This window comes from Macaca fascicularis, chromosome 15 (genome assembly GCF_037993035.2).
Source record: "Macaca fascicularis isolate 582-1 chromosome 15, T2T-MFA8v1.1".
In the NCBI taxonomy this organism is placed as follows: Eukaryota; Metazoa; Chordata; class Mammalia; order Primates; family Cercopithecidae; genus Macaca; species Macaca fascicularis.
The window spans coordinates 51,123,933-51,144,683 of record NC_088389.1 but is presented as its reverse complement, the minus strand read 5'-3'; the positions used below and the strand labels follow the sequence as shown (position 1 = coordinate 51,144,683).

The window sequence follows — 20,751 nt, the reverse complement described above, 5'->3', positions numbered from 1 at the left end:
GCTGGTTTCATCAAATATGGGTTTTAGAGAATTCCTCCATGTCCTGCCTTAGGGAATTATGCTTTGGAAAATTAAGTGTCCATCAAATCAGGAGGAGGCTTGTACAGTTTCTATTCCCTTTCCCCCTTGCTTTTTGAAAGGCTTAAGAAAAGAGCCCTTTGTTTTCTTTTCAAGGAAAGTTACACTGAAATTCATCTGTGTGGTATTCATGGACTTCATTTGTGTCATTCATAGGCAGCTGTAGGTTATATAGGACAATGTTTTTGCATTTCTAACCTCCACATTGAAAGCAGCATGTTGGGAAAAGGTTCAAGACCTTTTACTTTTCCTCTCCCCCAACCCCTTTATTTATTTATTTTTACTTTTCTCTCTCTCTCTTTTTTTTTTAATTCAAAGAAGAAACGCTGAGATTTCCCCTCCTCCCTCCTAGATCAGATTTCTCCACCACATGCCATTGAAGCTTCTCGGGGTTAAGATTTGTGCCTGTCATTTCCGACATTTTCCTCAGAATCCCGAACTTTAAAATACCTTTCAGGGAAACTTGTTTGGAATTTCATTTTAATGGGATTTATGAATAAATCTCCATCTTAATGCTGACTAAGCTTTAAACATCCATTCCAGGAGAACGCTATTGGATTTTTATATTTTAAAATTTAAATCACTTGAGTGTGAAGGCATAAAACATTTTTATATTTGTGTGAGTGCCTTGTGCTTGAGCATTTCTGTTAAAGACTGATTTTTTTTTTTATTTGGTTGGCTTGAATAAATCTAGGCTGCAAAGGAGGAGATGTTGCATCATGTCCTTTCCTTTCTCATGTAGACGCCTGTGTACATTATGCGGGTTTCTTTTCTCACCTACCAGGACGGGTATTCTGTGGCAACCTGTTGCCATGCTGCAATTTCCTTTAAAAAAAAAAACAGTTTACTTTCTTTCTATGCTTTGAAACCTTTAACCTCAAAATTTTATTTTTAAATGCCATGAGCCCTCAAAGTCAGATTAAAGAGGTGATAGTTCCTCCCGACATGCATTCCCCAAATCTGTGTTGTAGAGTGTAAATGAAGATAAAAGACGGAATCATAATCATCCCTCTTAAAAAAAACAAAAAAAAAACCCCTCAAAACTAACGTTGGTCAAAAGATAGTGACTGTAATTTATAATACTGTGTGGTTTACTTGAAATGTGCTGGGGGAGTAGGTTTTGGGTGTGTTCCCTGCACTTTACAAATGGTAACTGTGAGGTGATGGATACGCTCATTAAATTGATGTGGTCATCATTTCACAATGGATACACATATCAAATCATCATCTTGTACACCGTAAGTATAAACAATTTCTGTTTGTCAGTTATACCTTAGTAAAGCTGGAGGGTAAAAAGAAACCTATTGTCAGGGGTTTTCAAGTGTCGAACCTCTACTGTGTTCTCTGTGCCCCGTGTCATTTTTCCCATCTCTTCACAGATTCATCATATTCAGAGCCCCCAGATGTTCAGCAGCAGTTGAACCACTATCAGTCAGCTGCCCTGGCAAGGAACAACAGCCGTGTTAGCCCTGTGCCTCTTTCTGGGGCTGCTGCTGGCACTGAGCAGAAAACCGAAGCCGTGCTTCACTGCGAATTCTGTGAATTCTCCTCCGGCTACATCCAGAGCATCAGGCGCCACTACCGGGACAAGCATGGTGGGAAGAAGCTTTTCAAGTGCAAAGACTGCTCCTTTTACACAGGCTTTAAGTAAGTGATGTCATGAACAGCTGTGGAGAAGAAGGTGGCTGCCCCTGCTCCACCCCTCACTGCAGGCCTCCCTTATACTTTCCTACTTGGAGCTTATGGGAAGCCCTGCCCATGTGATGATGTAGGGGTTGGGTCCAGGCTTCATGGAAAGGGGCTAGTTTCAGAAGACTGCTTTGGGATTTGGAAAGGGATGAAGAGCTATATCAGAACAAATGAGTTTTAAAATTGGAGCAAATGGGCTCCAAGTAGTGTGAGATTGAAGCAAATGATTTCCTCCCAGGCTGGGAGTGGTGTTTCCCTTCAGAGAACTGTCTCCTCTCCTTTTTTTTAGCTTTGGGGGGGCGGGGGGAGTATATTCTTGGAAGTAAAATCAAAGTCAAGAGAAAACATCTGGCAGTAGTGTCTTCCCTGCTCCCCTGGTAGACAATTCTTTAATTCTTAAGATCATAGTATTGAAAGACACATAGAGAATCAATACCCCGGCACTTCCAAGACTATGCTTGAGCAATCTTAGAGCGATTGTTCCAGTCTAGAAAAAGAGAATCCATAGTCACCCTTGCTCCTGTGGATGACAGAATTGATGGACTCAGTTAAAGAATGGAATGCTTCCTATGATGTAATCTAAACTTCTGCGGTTGAATCTCATCCTGTGAGATAGTGTTTAGGTTAATGGTTACAGGTGTAGAGTGTGAAGCCTGACTGCCTGAGTAATTCTGGAAAAGTCGCTAAGATTCTGTCTGTGTCCCTATTTACTTATCTATAAAATAAAGATGATAATAGTACCTACATCATAGGGCTCCTATGAGTAATAAATGAACCAGTGTATCTTGAAGTACTTAGAATAGTGCCTGGCACAAAGCAAACACTAGTAAGTATCATAATATCATAGATAGAAAGCTATTATAATAATATAGCATCAGGTATAGATATAAAGCTATTATTTTCTGTTCCTGTTGTAATCAGGATCTAACCCTTAGACTACTTCAATACATGCTTCACACAGAAAGGCTGTGGCAATTAGGCTTCACGTCCAAAGAAAAAGAAGAATTGGAAGAAGTCTCTTTCCCACCAGCATTGTAGTAGCTGGGATTTGGTGGAACATGTATTCTATCTGTATTAATTTGCTCTAGTTACTTTTCAGATAAATACGTGTGCGATTTGGTACTGAGAGAAGGCTAGAGGACCCCAGAGGGCGAGAGCCAACAGACAGGCGGAGGCTTTCTCCAGAGAGCAGCACTCGGGTTCATAAGAAAGGGTCCCTGCTCATTAAAGTCTTGGCTTTATCGATTTTAATGAGACATTTAAGGCTTTGCAAATTTTGAAGATTTGAAAAGGATGGAGGAAGAGGCAGCAGTACCATTCCACCTTTAAGCTGGTACAACAACACTTAGTTTACCTAATCGTCAATCATGATGATTGACTTCCTGGACAACTTGCCCTCCGCCCCCCCCTTACCTGTGAAGAATTATACAGGCAATTTCTAAGTCAACCTAGCTTTAAAATAGTCTCTCTCCTCCCAAGCATGATGAAAAACAGCTCCTTTTTCGGGATTTTGTTTTCATACTCTTAATAGACAATTTTTAATTTTTAAGAATAAGGTGTGCCAGGCACGGTGGCTCACGCCTGTAATCCCAGCACTTTGGGAGACCAAGGCGGGCGGATCACGAGGTCAGGAGATCGAGACCATCCTGGCTAACACAGTGAAGCCCCGTCTCTACTAAAAATACAAAAAAATTAGCTGGGCATGGTGGTGAGCGCCTGTAGACCCAGCTACTTGGGAGTCTGAGGCAGGAAAATGGCGTGAACCCAGGAGGCGGAGCTTACAGTGAGCTGAGATTGTGCCACTGCACTCCAGCCTGGGCGACAGAGCGAGACTCCGTCTCAAAAAAAAAAGGAATAAGGTGTTTGGGGAATTTGTTTCTTTTCAAACTAGGCTCTGAACCCAGCCCAGGGCACAGTTTCCGGAAAGAAGTTACCACCATTTGACAGTGTTCAGATATCAGTTGAATGACCAAGTTTCTGGGTGGTCAACAAACATGATTAACAGATTTTTTTTTAGCCCCGCAAGCAGGAGAGCCGCACTTGGACATATATAACAGGTTTGCCAGCAGGAAATGTGAAAATGCAGTGATCCCTGGTTACACACATTACCTCTCTCCCCAATCTCTCTCCTAGATCTGCTTTTACTATGCATGTGGAAGCTGGGCACTCAGCGGTTCCCGAGGAGGGCCCCAAAGATCTTCGCTGTCCTCTCTGCCTCTATCACACCAAATACAAGCGCAACATGATTGACCACATCGTGCTGCACCGAGGTAACCTTTCTCACTTGGTTTTCTTGGATGCAGGGGGTGGGCAGGCAGCAGAGACGGCCTTCTAGGGATGCTGTCTCAGAGTGGCAGTAGCACCTGTGCCTTGTTCCTCACCTTATCTTCAGGCAAGAAACCATAGTGATAACCACAGTGACAGCCAATAGGGTAAAAACACCTTCCTGCTGGGTGTATTTCCTCCACCTGGAGGGAGGCAAAGGTGATGGATTCTGCAGTGAACATTTCCGTAGGGCTTCCCAGCATGGCGGATTTCTACATTCTGAAAATTCTGCCACCCACAGCCTTGCGTAGACTGCGTAGAAGGAATGAACAAGAAACAAAATGGGTGGGTGAAAGCAAATGTGAAATGTGAAGAGCTCTATGACTGTGAGAGATTCTTTCAAGAAGACCAAAATGATTTCCAAAGCAGAACGTGGAACTTCCCTTGAAATGGTTGGAGGGAGAGAGAATTCTTTAAGATAATGTATATTATGCATTCTAATAATAGTCTCTATTATATATTCTAATAATAATCAGAAAATCCATGGGCTTTGGATTTAAATTCTGGTTTTAGAGCCTACTGTGTTTAACCTCTCCATCCATTAAAAGAGATGATTGTACCTATGAGATAATGGGTAAAGTGTCCAGTGGTTTTTCATAATGGATGCATAATGACTGTTCCATAAATGTTGGTTCCTGCTGATAAACAGTGATACTTCTTTTAAGTCCACTTCGGTCTTTCTTAGAGTTGCATTTACCCTGGGTCAATTAAAACATTGTTAAACAACAGGCTTCCTCTGCATTGGAAGGAAAAATGTGTTATGTAGAACCTGTTTTGTCCTGAAAAGATTCAAGCCACAGGTGGATAGAAAAAGATTAGTGGGGTGCTCATTGCCAGTCTTGATTGGTGTTTCTACTGATCTTTCCATCTACTTCATTCTTTCTCTCCATCCCTTCTTTTCATCCTCTTCCCTCCTATCTTCATTCCTTGGCTTCTGACCTTAGAAAGCCTTTCAATGTTTGTCACATAGACCTCAAAAGCAATGAGTGTCATCTGTTGTCTTGCTGAGATGTCACTCACTCTGAAATGCTGGGTATTTGGGAGCCATTTGCAACACACTTCACATTTTCCCTGAGCCATTGCCTTTGGCCAGTACATTTGTGACACACAAATGTCTGTGCAAACTCAGTGGAAGGCTGGACATTTAACACACACAGATTTCCCTCCTCCCCCTTGCACTCTAACGAGACATGAGATCGTTGCTGGCTAGGATGTCCACCTGCAAGCTGGGAGAAGCAGCATAGGAACATTTAGGCAGGAATTCTTGGCCCGAGTGGTCCCGCCTGGTGTTCCGCCTCAGTCACCTGGCTTCCGGTCCCCCAGCCCATGTGTTGTGTTGGCTCTGTGCCCTATCACAGCTTGGTAAGGGGCCATCAGCAGGGCTGCTGCCGAGCAAACAGACACGGTGAATCTTCACTTTCTGTGGTTGGTTCCTTTCTTTTCCCATATTGCTGCCTGGCAGGAACAGAGCTTTGATGCCTAACGAGCTCAATGACTTTCCCTCCCTGAGCTGAGAACACAAGAAGGGGGGAAGCAAAGAGAGATTAAACACTGCGACCACAAATACTCCCATAATGTTCTACCCTCAACAAAGTGCCACTTACACCCACATTCACTTCATCTTCCACCAACATTGTGAAGGATACGATTGCTCTATTCCCCTTGTACGCGTGTGAAACTTGAGATTGAGACAAACTATTTCTTTTATAATTTAATGTACTTATTTCCCATCTACTTCATTTCACAAAGGTTTTAAGAACCTTTGTCTGCAGAACTATAGGATTAAAAACAAATGAGGAAATTGGGGTAAATGCAAAATAAGAAGAAACTAATGGAAAGTTCACCTCTAAGTATGAAAAAGCTAGCTGAGAGTTTGGATACCCAGTGGATACTGTGAGGTGCCATGCACTTGTTCACAGTGGGCTGCAGATTTGGCCCTGAGATTCCTTGCCTGCCATGGGAGAAAAGAAAACCACAGTAGCAACCAGATTTCAAGTGCTTTTTAGACTTTTTTGAAATGTTGTTCAGGAAATTTTCAGAAATTTGTCTGGCAGATTTTCCTGAAGGGGACAGTGTATAATGTAGTGTTTATTGTGCCCGCCATAAATACAATAGTAAGTTTTGCAGGGCCCGTGAGAGCTGGAATCACTCACCCACAGTCATCCAACTGGTAAGCAGTCAATCGCAGTCCTTTGATCCCATGTCTCATCACATTACCTGTCACTGGTTATTTGTGGTCTCTTCTGTTTACTTGTAAAGATCATTTTCAGAGTGCTTATCAAGGTCAGAAAACATCCATCTGAAATGAACATGAGCATTTGAGGATGAATAGTAATAATAACATTAACAATAATAATAACACTGGTTACTGTTGCCGGTTGCTTGCCTAGCAGGTACTGTACTAAGTGCTTTACAGTATGTCATTTTATAGAATTCTCACAAAACCCTGTGTGGTGGATGACTGTTATCCCCCATGAAGAGGAAATAAATAGATTCAGAAAGGCTAACAAGTTGACGAACATGAAATCTCTAATAAGTAATCCAGCTGGGATTTAAACTCAGGCTTGTCTGACCCACAGCTCTTGCCTTTACCCACCAGGCATCACTCTCTCATGCTGAGAGAGGTAGTGTCACCCTATTGAGTGTTCTAGTAGCTGTGGCAGCTGGGTTCAAGGACAGAATTATCAGACGGGCTTGAGGTCACAGAGGAAGTCCATGGATCCACAGGCAGGACACAGCCATGTCAACCATCTGTGTCCCAGCCTGGCTTTGGTGTCCATCTCTACTCAAAATGGCAGCTCAGTAGGAAGCTGACCTTAACAAGTCGAGAGACAGGGTTGGGTGTCTGCCTTGCAATTTTGTATTGGGGCTGATCTCAAAGTAACAAGATGTGGCTCCTTCTGCAACTTTCCTCTTCCTGCTCTATCCATGACATCCTTGGTCTCTCAGGTCCACAGTACAAGATCTTTCGGAGGTCTTAGTTAATTAAAGTATATGGGATGAAAAGCAAGAAAACCAACTTCTGAACTGGCCCAGAGACAGAGCTACTGCTGGCAAAAATAGAGTTTCCATTGCTTTTTGTCTGTATAAATTGATATATTTAAGTAGGGAGAGAATCTCCTTCGCTCATGGGAAATCTGAATGTGAACTAATGAGGGATTTATGTTGGCCACAGCAAAAGATAGTATGACGTTTACTCATGTGTTCAGCAAGCATTCATTATTTGCTTGTTACATAACACGCTATGCTTGGTTCTTTGGGCAAAATGGGGAACATAAGATCCAGTACCCACTCTCCTCAGAGATGAGCATATGCATAGTATACACAAGACAGTGAGTGACGGGTACCTAGGAGGTTTATTTCTGTTTGTGGTAGAGAGGAGTGGCTTTCAAACTGATCTATGATAACATTTCAACAGGCAGAGAAGACTTAAGGCAGGGTGTATTAGTTTAAAAGGGCTATTGTAACAAGTGACCACCAACTGTGTGGATTAAAACAACAGAAATGTATTCTCTCACAGTTCTGGAAGCTAGAAATCTGAAATCAAGGTGTTGGCAGAGCTATGTTTCCTCTGAAGGCACAAGAGAAGGATCCTTCTTTGCCTTTTCCTAGCTTCTGATGGCTCCCGGGGTTCCTTGACACTACTTGGCTTATAGCTACATCATTCCCATCTTTGTTTCCATGTTCATAGAGCCTTCTTCCCTATGTGTATCTCTTTGTACCCTCTTTTCTTCTTATAAGAACACCAGTCATTGGATTTAGGGCCCACCCTAATCTAGTGTGGCCTTAACTGATTGCATTTGCAAAGAACCTGTGTGCCAATAAAGTCTCATTTTGAGGTTCCAGGTAGACTTAAGTTTATGGGGGATACTCTTCAACCCACTACACGAGGGAAGAGACAATTTAATAAACTACTCAGATCAGTGGAAGCAACATATATTTGCAGAATGGTATTAGACATTTCCGGGGTCCTGAAGAGAATAGGAAGCATACCAGAGAAGTACGTTCTGGCCAAAGTACGAAGTGTTTGGATACTAATATAGAAGTTGGAACTTTAGTCAGGAGACAGATGGGAAGCCAGGACAAATTCTGATCAGGTTACTGATGAGACGCTTATTGAATACTAATTTAGCAAAGGTTGAAGCAAAGGATTGGTAGACGCATCTCATTCAGGAAATAGGAACTTAGGTCAGATCAATATTTGGTGAGATTGACCATGATGTGATGAGTTTAACTAGGGAAAAATTAAGCCCTGAACTTCTGTTTCAAGGATGAAGTCAGTGGTAGGACTTTTGATAGGTTTTCATTCGTGCAACAGATATTTATTGAACACCCACTATATGCCAGCATGTTTTGTTTTTGGCTTTTTGAAGGAGATTTTTAAATTATTTTTATGTACAGAAAACTGAACAGTATACATTTAACCCAGTTTAGTGGCAAGTTTTTTAGCCTCTGCCTTTTACAGCTTGGCAGTACAAGCCACAGATTTTGGACCAAGGACCTTGCCTCCACGGTGATGTGGGATCTCATCATATCTGTCATTGTAATTGGTCCTGATGGCTTCCACCAGCTTAGCCAAAGCGCCTTTGTCTTCCAAGTTAACGTGTGAAGGCAACAGTAGTGCAGATCTCCCTGTGGACTAGACACCCCAATTTGTCCATCCCCTTGACAATACAGTAGGGGACTCCCTTCTTAGGACTCAGGGCAAGCAGGAAGACAGCCAGCTCCCTGGGATCCACATCATGTGCAGTCACCATTGGTTGAGCTTTCTTGTTCTCTACTGAGCTGGTAAGAGTATTAACTCCTGCTGGAAGGACAGGTGGCCTCTTTGTGGGGACATTCCCTTTGCTGGCAGCTTTCTTCTCAACCCAGGCCAACAGTCTTCTTCTCTTGTTTTGTCTCTAGCCAGCTTAAGCAGTTGAGAGCTGTTAGGGGTCCAAGTCATGGGTGAACTGGTTAATCACGGGATTCATTTTGAGCTGCTTCTAGGGTAGCCCTTTACTACTATAACCAGAAGTAGTGGGAACATTTGACAAAGGGACCAAGGTCCCTTTGGGGCAGGGGGTCCTGTCTTATGCCAACATTCTTAAGCTTTTTCTCAAACAGGGGATTCACCACCCTCTTGGCCTCCTGCTTTTTCATGACAGCAGGAGTCAAGGCCATCTTCTTTCCCTTGGCCTTCTTTTCTCTTGGCGTCTTGGGCAGCTGGAGGAGACAGCTCTAGCATTGTTTCAAGCTGTAGGGATACAGCCATGAAGAGTCAGGCAAGGTTTCTGCACTGAAGGAATTTGAACTTGAATGAGAAGAGAGACAAAAAAACAGGTGAATAAATAGTTTTATGAGGGTATTCCTATTGAGTTGATCACCATTGAAAGCACAATGTTTCATGCATAGCTTTGCCCATATGTGTGTATCTTGTACATCCATAGTGAGCCTTAAAAACTGGCCACAGATTTTAGGCATGAAGCACAGTTTTGCTAAATACTTACATTGTAATTTTGGAACCATGAAATCACTGCTCTGGGTCTTTAATTGGCATATTAACTTAAAGTTTCTGTTTCCTAATATGTAGACAAATGCTGAATCTGAACCTTGCAAGTGGGAGCCTTGGGAACGGAGGTAGTCTCCCCTAACTTGTCTGATCAGTGTCACTTTTCTTGAGAATAAAGTTTACAGTGAGATTGCCAATCTTTAATTTTATTTAGTGAAATTACATGTTTCCTTTCAACTTCCCCAAATACCTTTGCCTGATAGAATTAGAGGTACGATTTCCAGTTCCTTCTAGCTTGAGGATGGCAGCCTGGCTAACATCAAAACCTCATACTTCCTACCAGGAACTGTTTTGCTTGTGTTTATGTGTATCTGTTTATGGCTACATTTTGGGATGATTGATAATTTAAAAATAATGTTATTTTCTTCATAGTTTTCTCTAATACTCAGACTTTGTCACTTCTTCGCTTTGGTGCAATTTGCATGCAAAGCTTTGGTGGAGTAAAGAACTTCAAATCTCATTGCTTCGTGTAGACTTGGCATGTTCTAGGAAGGAAACCCACCTGTGTTGTGGTGTGCCTTTCAGGAAGGATTTTTACTAGATGAATCTGGGCTCTGCAGTGGTGTGGTTTCTCGCCAATGTGAGCAGAAGTGAACCCTCTGTATTGCAACTGTGCAGAATTTTCCACTGACCTCCATGGAGGCTTGAAAGCATGCTATTCTCAGCTCTTGTTGCACCTTAGTACACATGTGCTTCAATGTGACATTACTCTCAGGCCCAGCCTCTTTGGTTTTATGTCCTGCTGTAGCACCAAGCATCTTTTGAGTAGGAGGAGATGAGAGACACAATCCATCTTGTAGTCGAACTGGTGAAGTCATAATATTTTTGCAGCCAGTGCTAGAAGCTGAGTCACAATGAGTGTGATTCAGGCCTTGAGTTTTCACCCAAGGTAATTTTGAGAGGTGTGAAGTCAAAAAGACCCACAGTTGTCACTGCCCCCATAGAAAAAACCCTGAGCACTGAGCTTCTGTAACCAAGGGAGAGCCCAGTCTATACCTGGAACCATTCCAGTTTTTAACTTTTATGTCCTTCATTTGCCTCAAGAATGAATGACCTCATTCAGAAAACACTGTCAGTCGTTTGCCCACCTTTTAAAGTCTGTCTTTTTTTATTTTTATCTTGGTCATGTTAACCATGTTTTTAGAAAGGGGAAAAAGCTAACTTTTTTCTAAAATTAATATCTTAGTAAAAACTCACATAATTAAGAGATTTGGTAGACTGGCAATGTCTTAGTTTGGAAATGGGAAGTTCTAGATTTCAGATTAAGTTAAGCAGGGATTTGACCCTTTCCTCAACTGTAGAAGGTGCTTGAAAGACATTCCAACATAAAGGGTTACCTTAGACATCTGTAGCGTTTGCATTTTTTAAATATTATAAATGTAAAGCTTATAAGCACACACATACAGACTGGAGAGTTCTTATCAGGGGTGCAGGAGGAGGGCCATGGCAGGGATCAGAAGACCTGTGTTCCTACGTCACAACTTTCTGCTGAACCAGAGGTGTAACTTTGAGGAAGTAGCTAAATTGATTAGTTCTCAGTTTCCACATCAACACACTGAAGAAAACAGAACTGACTTTGCAGGGTGTCATGCGAATAAAAAGTTATGTCAAGAGCAGAACCACCTAACGGTGCTTGAACCATTGTGAGCACTGAATAATAGACTGCAGTGGTGTTCACATGAATAATTACTTGAACTTCACAGTATTATTCTGACTGTTCATGACTTTGTGTAAAATTCACTTGGACACACATAGTGAAATTGGAAACTGCAAAGAAAACCAACCTAAGTGGTAGAGGAATTGAAAAGGAGACTCATAAAAAAAGTTTGAAAGAACTGATTATTAATTGTGGAGAAGTGAAGACTGGAGGGTCACTGAATGACTGTCTTTGAGGCGTGCGGGACATCATTATATGAAAAATGATACCCGGCTGTTCTTCATCACTGCAGAGGTCAACAGAACCAAGGCAGGCAGGACAGGGCAAAGCCGAAGAATAAGAGTAGAAGCAGTAGAGATGATAACATATAAATCAGGAACAAAAATGTAGAGAGAGCAAGGGGGATGTAGTCCCAAGGAAGATGCCAGTAAAGTTCATGTCAACACTTCCCATGAACTCCTAAGGTCTAAAGGCATGTCCCCAGCATGGGGGCAGTTCCCCCAGTTCAGCCTGCATGCCCCATCTCTTGCTGTTGACACCAGCTTGTTCATGGGTTCTGTCCATGAGTGCCTTACCCAGCGTAGTTGCAGGTAATGCCTGGCACTTTGCTTAGAGCAGTGATTCTCAACTGAAGTCAGTTTTGCCTCCCCAGAGTGTGTTAGTCTGCAGCATTTTTGGTTGTCACAGCTGGAGAGAAAGGGGTGCTTTTGACACCTAGTGGGTAGAGGCCACAGTTATTGCTAAACATCCTACAATGCACAGGCTGGTTCCCCACAACAAGGAATTATCCTGTCCCAAAATCTCAATAACGCTACTTTTTAGAAACCCTGGGTTACAGGAATAGAATATCCTAGCATGAGCTCCTTAAGATTTACTAGTTTATGCCAAAGCATTTTTTTTCTCCGTTTACACCAAACCATACAACTGAATGGTTAGAGGACTTAAACAGTTGCTATTCTAAAAAAATGTGTGGATTACATTATAATCATGTGTTTCTTAGCTGTCTGCTATACTTGGGTTTAAAAATATTTATATTTCTAAGTAAGCAACTGATTCTTTGTATAGGGAAAATAACATGCATTAGAGCTCCAGGGAGTATGTTGCAGATACCACCTTCCACGCTTCCTCTGCCCAGCATTTCGCTGGCCGATTAATCGCTGCATTCAAGGACTCGCAAGGCAGTGACTGCCCTACAATCAGAGTGTTGTGGTTGAGACTAAGGCATGACATTGGGTGGGGAAAAAATTCCCTAGGGCCTGCACACTGGCCAACAACAAAGGGAGGACTCTGAAGAGTGAGTCGCATCAGCGCACAACGTACCAATGCCCTGGAAATGTTGCTATTCAGTGACTCTGGGAATAAATCATGCTTTCTTGACTTAATAATACATTGCTGTTTCTAAATAATATAAGTATATGTTGTGTGCGTCCATTTGTAAACTTTCTGAGTCTTCTGAAATCCAGACACAGCATGAAAACACACGCTATATTTGATTCTTGCATAAATAGCACAGATTTTAATTTTATCCCAGTTATGGATATCTGGCGTGTGCGCTGATACTCTGGGCAGACTGGTGTGAAATTTAATTTGAGCAGTTAAACACAAGGGTGAGAGAGTGCAAAATAAACAAGCACACACATTTCCAGCCCTACAGCATTTGGTATGTTAACGGGAAAAGCACCCAAATCCTCTCTCTCTTTTATTTTTTCCCTCTGACAATCAGATTACAGACTGTCTAAAAAGACACAAATCCTCCATGTCTCCTGCGCAACCCCACCTCCCCTGATTGTTGCCTGCAGTCATTTCATTTGTGAGCTCTTCATAGTTGGAGTTGGAGTTTTAGTGAATGAAAGTGTACAGGTTTGCTTTCAGACTTGATATTAGATGAGAAATCACCTTAGTTTCAAAAGGAGGGAAGAGTCTCTTTGAGAATACCTTAGAAGGGGAAATGAGAATGGAATTGGAAATAGTGAGAAATAATAGATTTACAGTTAAGCAGACCTGGTTTCACATCTCTGCTTTGCCAAATGTCTATGACCTTTGGAGAGTTGCTTGAAGACTCTGTTACCCATGTGTACTTATTTGTAAAAATGAGAGTAACTCCAGGCTCCTAAAGTTGCTGATAGAAAGGTACCAGCACATGGGTGCCTGGTGAATGTCAGTTTCTTTCCCGCTTGAAAACATCTGTAAGTCCAGCCTCAGTTACACTTGCTGAGGAAGGAAGGCATGCTAATGGTTATTGTCAGTAATCGTTAGTGTTGGTAAAAATTGCAGCTACTTCCATTCCTCCCCCTTGCCTTAATCACCTCCATTCAGGAATTAGCAAGCACCTACTAGCCCGCCCCACCTCTATTTGTAGGTCATTCTGGGTACTGAGTACACAAAGAAGCTTTTGGTCTTAAAAACACCCTCTCATTCCCGAGGAATATGTTGTTTGGGGGTTAGAGGAGGGGCAGTGTGCGTGTGTGTCAGTTCAAGGAACCGGATCCATGAGAAGCAGCAAGATTGGTGAGTTTCTTCTTACATTCCAAAGAAAGAACATCTGCTTTGCCATCAGTAAAAATTCCCATCTTTCCATTCAATTTGTTTCCACAGAAGAGCGCGTCGTCCCCATCGAAGTTTGCCGGTCCAAACTGTCCAAATACTTGCAGGGAGTAGTTTTCCGCTGTGATAAGTGTACCTTCACCTGCTCCAGTGATGAGAGCCTCCAGCAACATATAGAAAAGCACAATGAACTGAAACCTTACAAATGCCAGCTCTGCTACTATGAGACCAAGCACACGGAGGAACTGGACAGCCACCTTCGGGATGAGCATAAGGTACTTACCAGGGCTTCCTGCTCCTGCCTCAGCACACTTGTGGGGAGGGGCCAAGGGGTATACGCCACTGCATTTAGTCACACCCACTGTGTACCAGATGGAGATGTGAACTCAAAGAGCTTTCAAAGTGAGGTCTAGTGTCTTCTATTAGAAACATAAGGTCATTTTTAAAAATTGTGAAACACAGGTTGGGTGGGAGGGAAATCACCTGTCATTCTACCACACCAGTCCAAATGCTGAGCATTTCTGGTCTCTTTTCTAGACCAACTTTCATTTGTTTTATGTCACTGTGATTATACTATACATAAAACATTATACTTTGCATTTTTTAAAGCTTACTCTAAAAGAAGTATTTTGCTATGTTATTTGAAATGTTAATACATTTTAAATCACAAGGTTTGGCAGTTTCTATAAAGGACCAGATAGTAAATATTTTAGGCTTTGCAGGCCTAAAATGTAGTCTCAGTGTTAATTAAGAAAGCAGCCATGCAGGCGTATCACTTGAGTCCAGGAGTTCAAGACCAGCCTGGGCAACATGGCAAAACCCCATCTCTACAAAAAATACAAAAAATTAGCCCGGTATGGTGGTGTGCCCCTGTGGTCCCAACTACTTCGGAGGTCGAGGAGGGAGGATCACTTGAGCCTGGGAAGTGGAGGTTGCAGTGACCTGAGATAGTGCCACTGCACTTGAGCGTGGGCGATAGAGTGAGACCCCGTCTGAAAAAAAAGAAAGAAAGAAAGCAGCCATAGACAATACATAAATGAGCCAATAAGGCTGTGTTCCAGTAAAAGTTTATTTACAAAAATAGGCAACAGGCTGTGGGCCCACAGTTGCCAACCCCTATTCTGATAGAATTACCTCTGTGTTTCTCAATCATGTAGGTGGTTTCCAATATTTTGCTAACTACAAAGATTTGTCAAGGCATTACCCAGTATGTCTGAACATTTATAAGGATTGTAAAATGTATGTTTTGAGGGGAAGGAGACTTGAGAATGAATACATTAGTACAGGACATAAAATGGAGGATTTGTGGAAAAAAATCCTCTTCCAGAGGTTTGCCCATCAGAGGGTAGAAATCACACAGGAAAACTTCCTCAGTCTGCGCAGGGCTCATCTGGCATCTCATGAACTGAGATGATCATTTCTGGTTTTATGTATTGCCCAGAGTACAGGAGAAGCTATAATTAGTATTTGTTTAATGACAAGAGCCTATCAAAATGCTTTTTAATTAGCCAACAAGTCCAAAACATCTATTGAGTGTTTACTGAAGGCACAGGGAGAAGCACTTTTGATATTGTTTGCTTTTTCCTTGCTCCGTATCCTCATGAGTGGAAATATAGCCCTTCTTTTCTGGCCTTACAAACCCACGTTATAAAGAGTTCAGTCTGAATCATCTGCATCCACAGGTTAGAATTGTTCTGTGGGGTGTTGAGAGAGAAGGCTGAGCTTTGTCACCTGTCCACAATGGAACAGTTTAATGGTAACTTCTCTGCTTTGGAATGCATTTATTTTCCAATATGTCTGCCCGAAAAAATGAAGCAAAGAAGAAAAGCCTGAATTACCTCACTTAAAATTTTTCATATCCTTTCTTATTCAAACTTCCTGGGCATTTCTTCCCCAACCTCAAGGGTAAATTACTCATCTTTTTCAAACCAAGCTTTCTATAATTATTCACATGTATCTTATTTACATAACTACCTCAGACCTTTTTATTACAGTGTTTAAGCCTCTAGGCTGATATTTTCAGACAGAACAAATCCGGAAGAAGATTATTCTCTGGTTGTTGCACAATAGCTTGTAAATCACTGGGGAAATCCAGAAAATGTTAGAAACCGTAACAGACTTGGAACCAGAGGGTTCCTCAGCAGTGGGCGCAAGGCTGAGGCTATGAGGTACGGATCATGGAAATGAGTTGCTCAGGAACATACGGCCCAATTAAGAGCTTTTGAACCGAAAAGATCTGGATTTTAATCTTGTCTCCACCATTTGCTTCAGCAAGTTACTTAAATTTCTGGGTTTGTTTTCCAGTTTGTAAATGGGAATTGTTACACCTTTCTCAGAAGTTTTGTAAGATTAAATGAAGTCCTGTATTTCCCCCACTTTGAGACCCAATACATTCCTTAGAATATTTGTTAATTGAATTGTGTTCAAATATAATAATAGTTGTACCTATCATAATGGCAGCTGTGTTCCTGAAGACCTAAAACATATTTACAAAATCACTAATTATACTTTGCATCTTAGACACAGTCTTTTTAAAAAATTAATTTTCTATGGAGTATTGGCATACAAGTAGAATTTGGTTACATGAGTATGTTCTTTAGTGGTGATTGGTGAGATTTTGGTGCACCCATCACCCCCACAGTATACACTGCACACTATTTATAGTCTTTTATCCCTTGCCCCCTTCCACCTTTCCTCCCAAGTCCCCAAAGTTCATTGTATTATTCTTATGCATTTTTGTCCTGATAGTTTAGCTCCCACATATCAGTGAGGACATACAATGTTTGGTTTTCCATCCCTGAATTACTTCACTTAGAATAATAGTCTACAATTTCATCCAGGTCGCTGCACATGCCGTTAATACAATCCTTTTTATGGCTGAGTAGTATTCCATCAGATAGATAGATAGATAGGTAGATAGGTAGGTAGGTAGGTAGGTAGGTAGGTAGGTAGGTAGGTAGATAGATAGATAGATAGATAGATAGATAGATAGATAGATAGATAGATAGATAGATAGATATCACACTTTCTTTATCCACTCATTGACTGATGGGCATTTGGGTTGGTTCCATGATTTTGCAGTTGTGATTTGTACTGCTATAAATATGCGTGTGCAAGTGTCTTTTTCGAATAATGACTTCTCCTCTGGGTAGATACCCAGTAGTGGAATTGCTGGATCAAATGGTAGTTCTACTTTTAGTTCTTCAAGGAATCTCCACACTGTTTTCCATAGTGGCTGTACTAGTTTATGCCCCACCAGCAGTGTAGAAGTGTTCCCTCTTCATTGCATCCATGCCAATATCTACTGTTATTATTATTATTATTATTATTATGGCCATTTTTACAGAAGTAAGGTGGTATTGCATTGTGGATTTGATTTGCATTTCCCTGATCATTAGTGGTGTTGAGCATTTTCATATGTCTGTTGGCCATTTGTATCTCTTCTTTTGAGAACTGTCTATTCATGTCCTTAGCCCAATTTTTCACGAGATTGTTTGTTTTTTTCTTACTGATTTGGTTTATTTCATTGTAGATTCTGATATTTGTCCTTTGTCAGTTGTATAGATTGTGAAGATTTTCTCCCACTCTGTGGGTTGTCTGTTTACTCTGCTAACTATTCTTTGTGCCGTGCAAAAGATCTTTAATTAAGCCCCAACTATTTATCTTTGTTATTTATTGCATTTGCTTTTGGGTTCTTGGTCATGAAGTCCTTGCCTAAGCCAGTGTCTAGAAGGGTTTTTCCAATGTTATCTTCTAGAATTTTTATAGTTTCAGGTCTTAGTTTTAAGTCCTTAATCCATCTTGAGTTGATTTTTATATAAGGTGAGAGATGAGGATCCAGTTTCAGTCTCCTACCTGTGGCTAGCCAGTTATCCCGGCACCATTTGAAAAGGGTGTCCTTTCCCCACTTCATGTTTCGTTTGTTTTGCCGAAGATCAATTGGCTATAAGTATTTGGGTGCATTCCTGGGTTCTCTGTTCTGTTCCATTGGTATATGTGCCTATTTTTATACCAGTACTATGCTGTTTTGGTGACTATGGCCTTATAGTACAGTTTGAAACCAGATAGTGTGATTGTAGTAGTCTGTTTTCACACTGCTGATAAAGACGTACCCAGAAAGAGGTTTAATTGGACTTATAGTTCCAGGTGGCTGGGGAAGCCTCACAATCATGGCAGAAGGCAAGGAGGAGCAAGTCCCGTTTTACATGGATGGCGACAGGCAAAAAGAGGAGGAAGACACAAAAGCGGAAACCCCTGGTAAACCATTAGATCTCATGAGACTTATTCACTACCACGAGAACAGTATGGGGAAAACTGCCCCCATGATTCAATTATCTCCCACCAGGCCCCTCCCACAACACATGGGAATTATGGGAGTACAATTCAAGATGAGATTTGGGTGGGGACACAGAGCTGAACCATATCAGTGATGTCTCCAGAGTTATTATTTTTGCTTAGTCTTGCTTTTGCTATGTGAGCTCTTTTTTGGTTCCATTTGAACTTTAGAATTGTTTTTTCTAATTCTGTGAAGAATGACGGTGGTATTTTGATGCAGATTGCATTGAATTTGTAGATTGCTTTTGACAGTATGGTCATTTTCACAATGTTGATTCTACCTATCCATGAGCATGGGATATGTTTCCATTTGTGTCATCTATGATTTCTTTCAGCAGTGTTTTGTAGTTTTCCTTGTAGAAGTCTTTTGCCTCCTTTGTTAGGTATATTCCTAAGCTGTATATTTGCAGCTATTGTAAAAGGGGTTGAGTTGTTGATTTGATTCTCCACTGGTCACTGTTGATGTATAGAAGAGCTACTGATTTGTGTACATTAATCTTGTATCTGGAAACTTTGCTGAATTCCTTTATCAGTTCTAGATTTCTGGAGGAGTCCTTAGGGTTTTTGAAGTAAATGATCATATCATCAGCAAACAACGACAGTTTGACTCCCTCTTTACCAATTTTGGATGACCTTTATTTCTTTCTCTTGTTTGATTGTTTTGGCAAGGACTTCCAGTACTATGTTGAAGAGGACTGGTGAGAGTGGGCATCCTTGTCTTGTTCCAGTTCTCAGAGGGAGAGCTTTCAACTTTTCCCCATTCAGTATTATGTTGGCTGTGGGTTTGTCATAGATGGCTTTTATTTCTTTAAAGTATGTCCCTTGTATGCCGATATTGCTGAGAGTTTTAATCATAAAGCAATGCTGGATATTATCGAATGCTTTTTCTGCATCTATTGAGATGATCATGTGATTTTTTGTTTTTAATTCTGTTTATGTGGTGTATCACATTTATTGACTCATGTATGTTAAACCATCCCTGCATCCCTGTTATGAAACCCACTTGATCATGGTGGATTATCTTTTTGATATGTCATTGAATTTGGTTAGCTAGTATTTTGTTAAGGATTTTAGTGTCTGTGTTCATGAGGGGCATCAGTCTGTAGTTTTCTTTTTTGGTTATGTCCTTTGCTGATTTTGGTATTAAGGTGACGCTGGCTTCCCAGAATGAATTAGGGAGGGTTCCCTCTTTCTCTGTCTTGTGGGATAGTGTCAAAAGGAATGGTACCAATTCTTTGAGTACCAATTCTGGTAGAATTCTGCTGTGAATCCATCTGGTCCTGGACTGTTTTTCTTGGTAATTTTTAAATTACCATTTCCATCTCTCTACTTGTTATTGGTCTGTTCAGGGTGTCTAATTCTTACTGATTTAGGCTAGAAGGGTTGTATTTTTCCAGGAATTTATCCATCTCTGCTAGGTTTTCTAATTTATGTGTGTAAAGGTGTTCATAGTAGCCTTCAGTGATCTTTTGTATTTCTGTGGTGTCAGTTGTAATATCTGCCATTTCATTTCTTAATGAGGTTATTTGGATTTTCTCTCTTCTTTTCTCGGTTAGTCTTGCTAATGGTCTATCAATTTTATTTACCTTTTCAAAGAACCAGCTTTTGTTTCATTTGTCTTTTGTATTGTTTTTTGTTTGCTTGTTTCAGTTTCATTTAGTTCTGCTCTAATCTTGGTAATTTCCTTTCTTCTGCTGGGTTCGGGTTTGGTTTGTTCTTATTTCTTTAGTTCCTGAGGTGTGACCTTAGAATGTCAGTTTGTGCTCTTTCGGTCTTTTTGATGTAGGTGTTTAGGGCTATGAACTTTCTTCTTAACACTGCCTGTGCTGTATCCTAGAGGTTTTGATAGGTTATACCATTATTGTAGTTTAGTTTGAAGAATTTTTTAATTTTCATTTTGATTTCATTTTTGACCCAGTGCTCATTCAGGAGCAGGTTATTTAATTTCTGTGTATGTGCATAGTTTTGAAGGTTCCTTTTTGGAGTTGATTTCTGGTTTTACTCCACTCTGGTCTGAGAGACTGCTTGATACAATTTCAATTTTCTTAATTTATTGAGGCTCGTTCTATGGCCCGTCATAGTCTACCTTGGAGAAAGTTCCCTGCACTGTTGAATAGAAGTGTATTCTGTGGTTGTTGGATGGAATGTTCTGTGTATATCTGTTAAGTTCATTTTTTCCAAGGTATAGTTTAAATCCATTGTTTTTTTGTTGACTTTCTGTCTTGATGACCTGTCTAGTGCTGTCAGTGGAGTTTTGAAGTCTCCCACTATTATTGTGTTGCTGTCTGTCTCATTTCTTAGACACAGTCTTTAATGTAATATTTTCACTATGTCATATTATGTTCTTTAATTTTTTTCTCTTCCTCATGGTTGACCAGCTTATTAAGTCCAATGAGCACCTAATTGAGGCTAAAGAATTGCGACTTTCAGCATGCCTAATGATTCTCATGTTTGTCTCAATTGTTAGGTTTATGAGACTCATTACTGAGATAGCAATACTTTTTTTTCTCATTTTCTAATCTTTTTTCCCTACATGATGAGTACAAAATGCAATTTGAATTTTTGAAATAAT

General features: G+C 40.9%; 1 protein-coding gene across 19 annotated transcripts in view; it reads left to right on the top strand.

Moving 5' to 3' along the window:
• The window catches only part of ZNF462 (zinc finger protein 462), a 155,105-nt gene that overhangs the window by 111,288 nt on the left and 23,066 nt on the right, over positions 1-20,751 (top strand). For all 19 annotated transcript variants that reach the window (XM_045373585.3, XM_005581127.5, XM_074016883.1 and 16 more), the window contains 3 exons: positions 1,458-1,725; positions 3,901-4,037; positions 13,896-14,119. In XM_045373585.3, the coding sequence (XP_045229520.2) occupies positions 1,458-1,725; positions 3,901-4,037; positions 13,896-14,119 (629 nt within the window). The remainder of the gene's footprint in view (positions 1-1,457; positions 1,726-3,900; positions 4,038-13,895; positions 14,120-20,751) is intronic.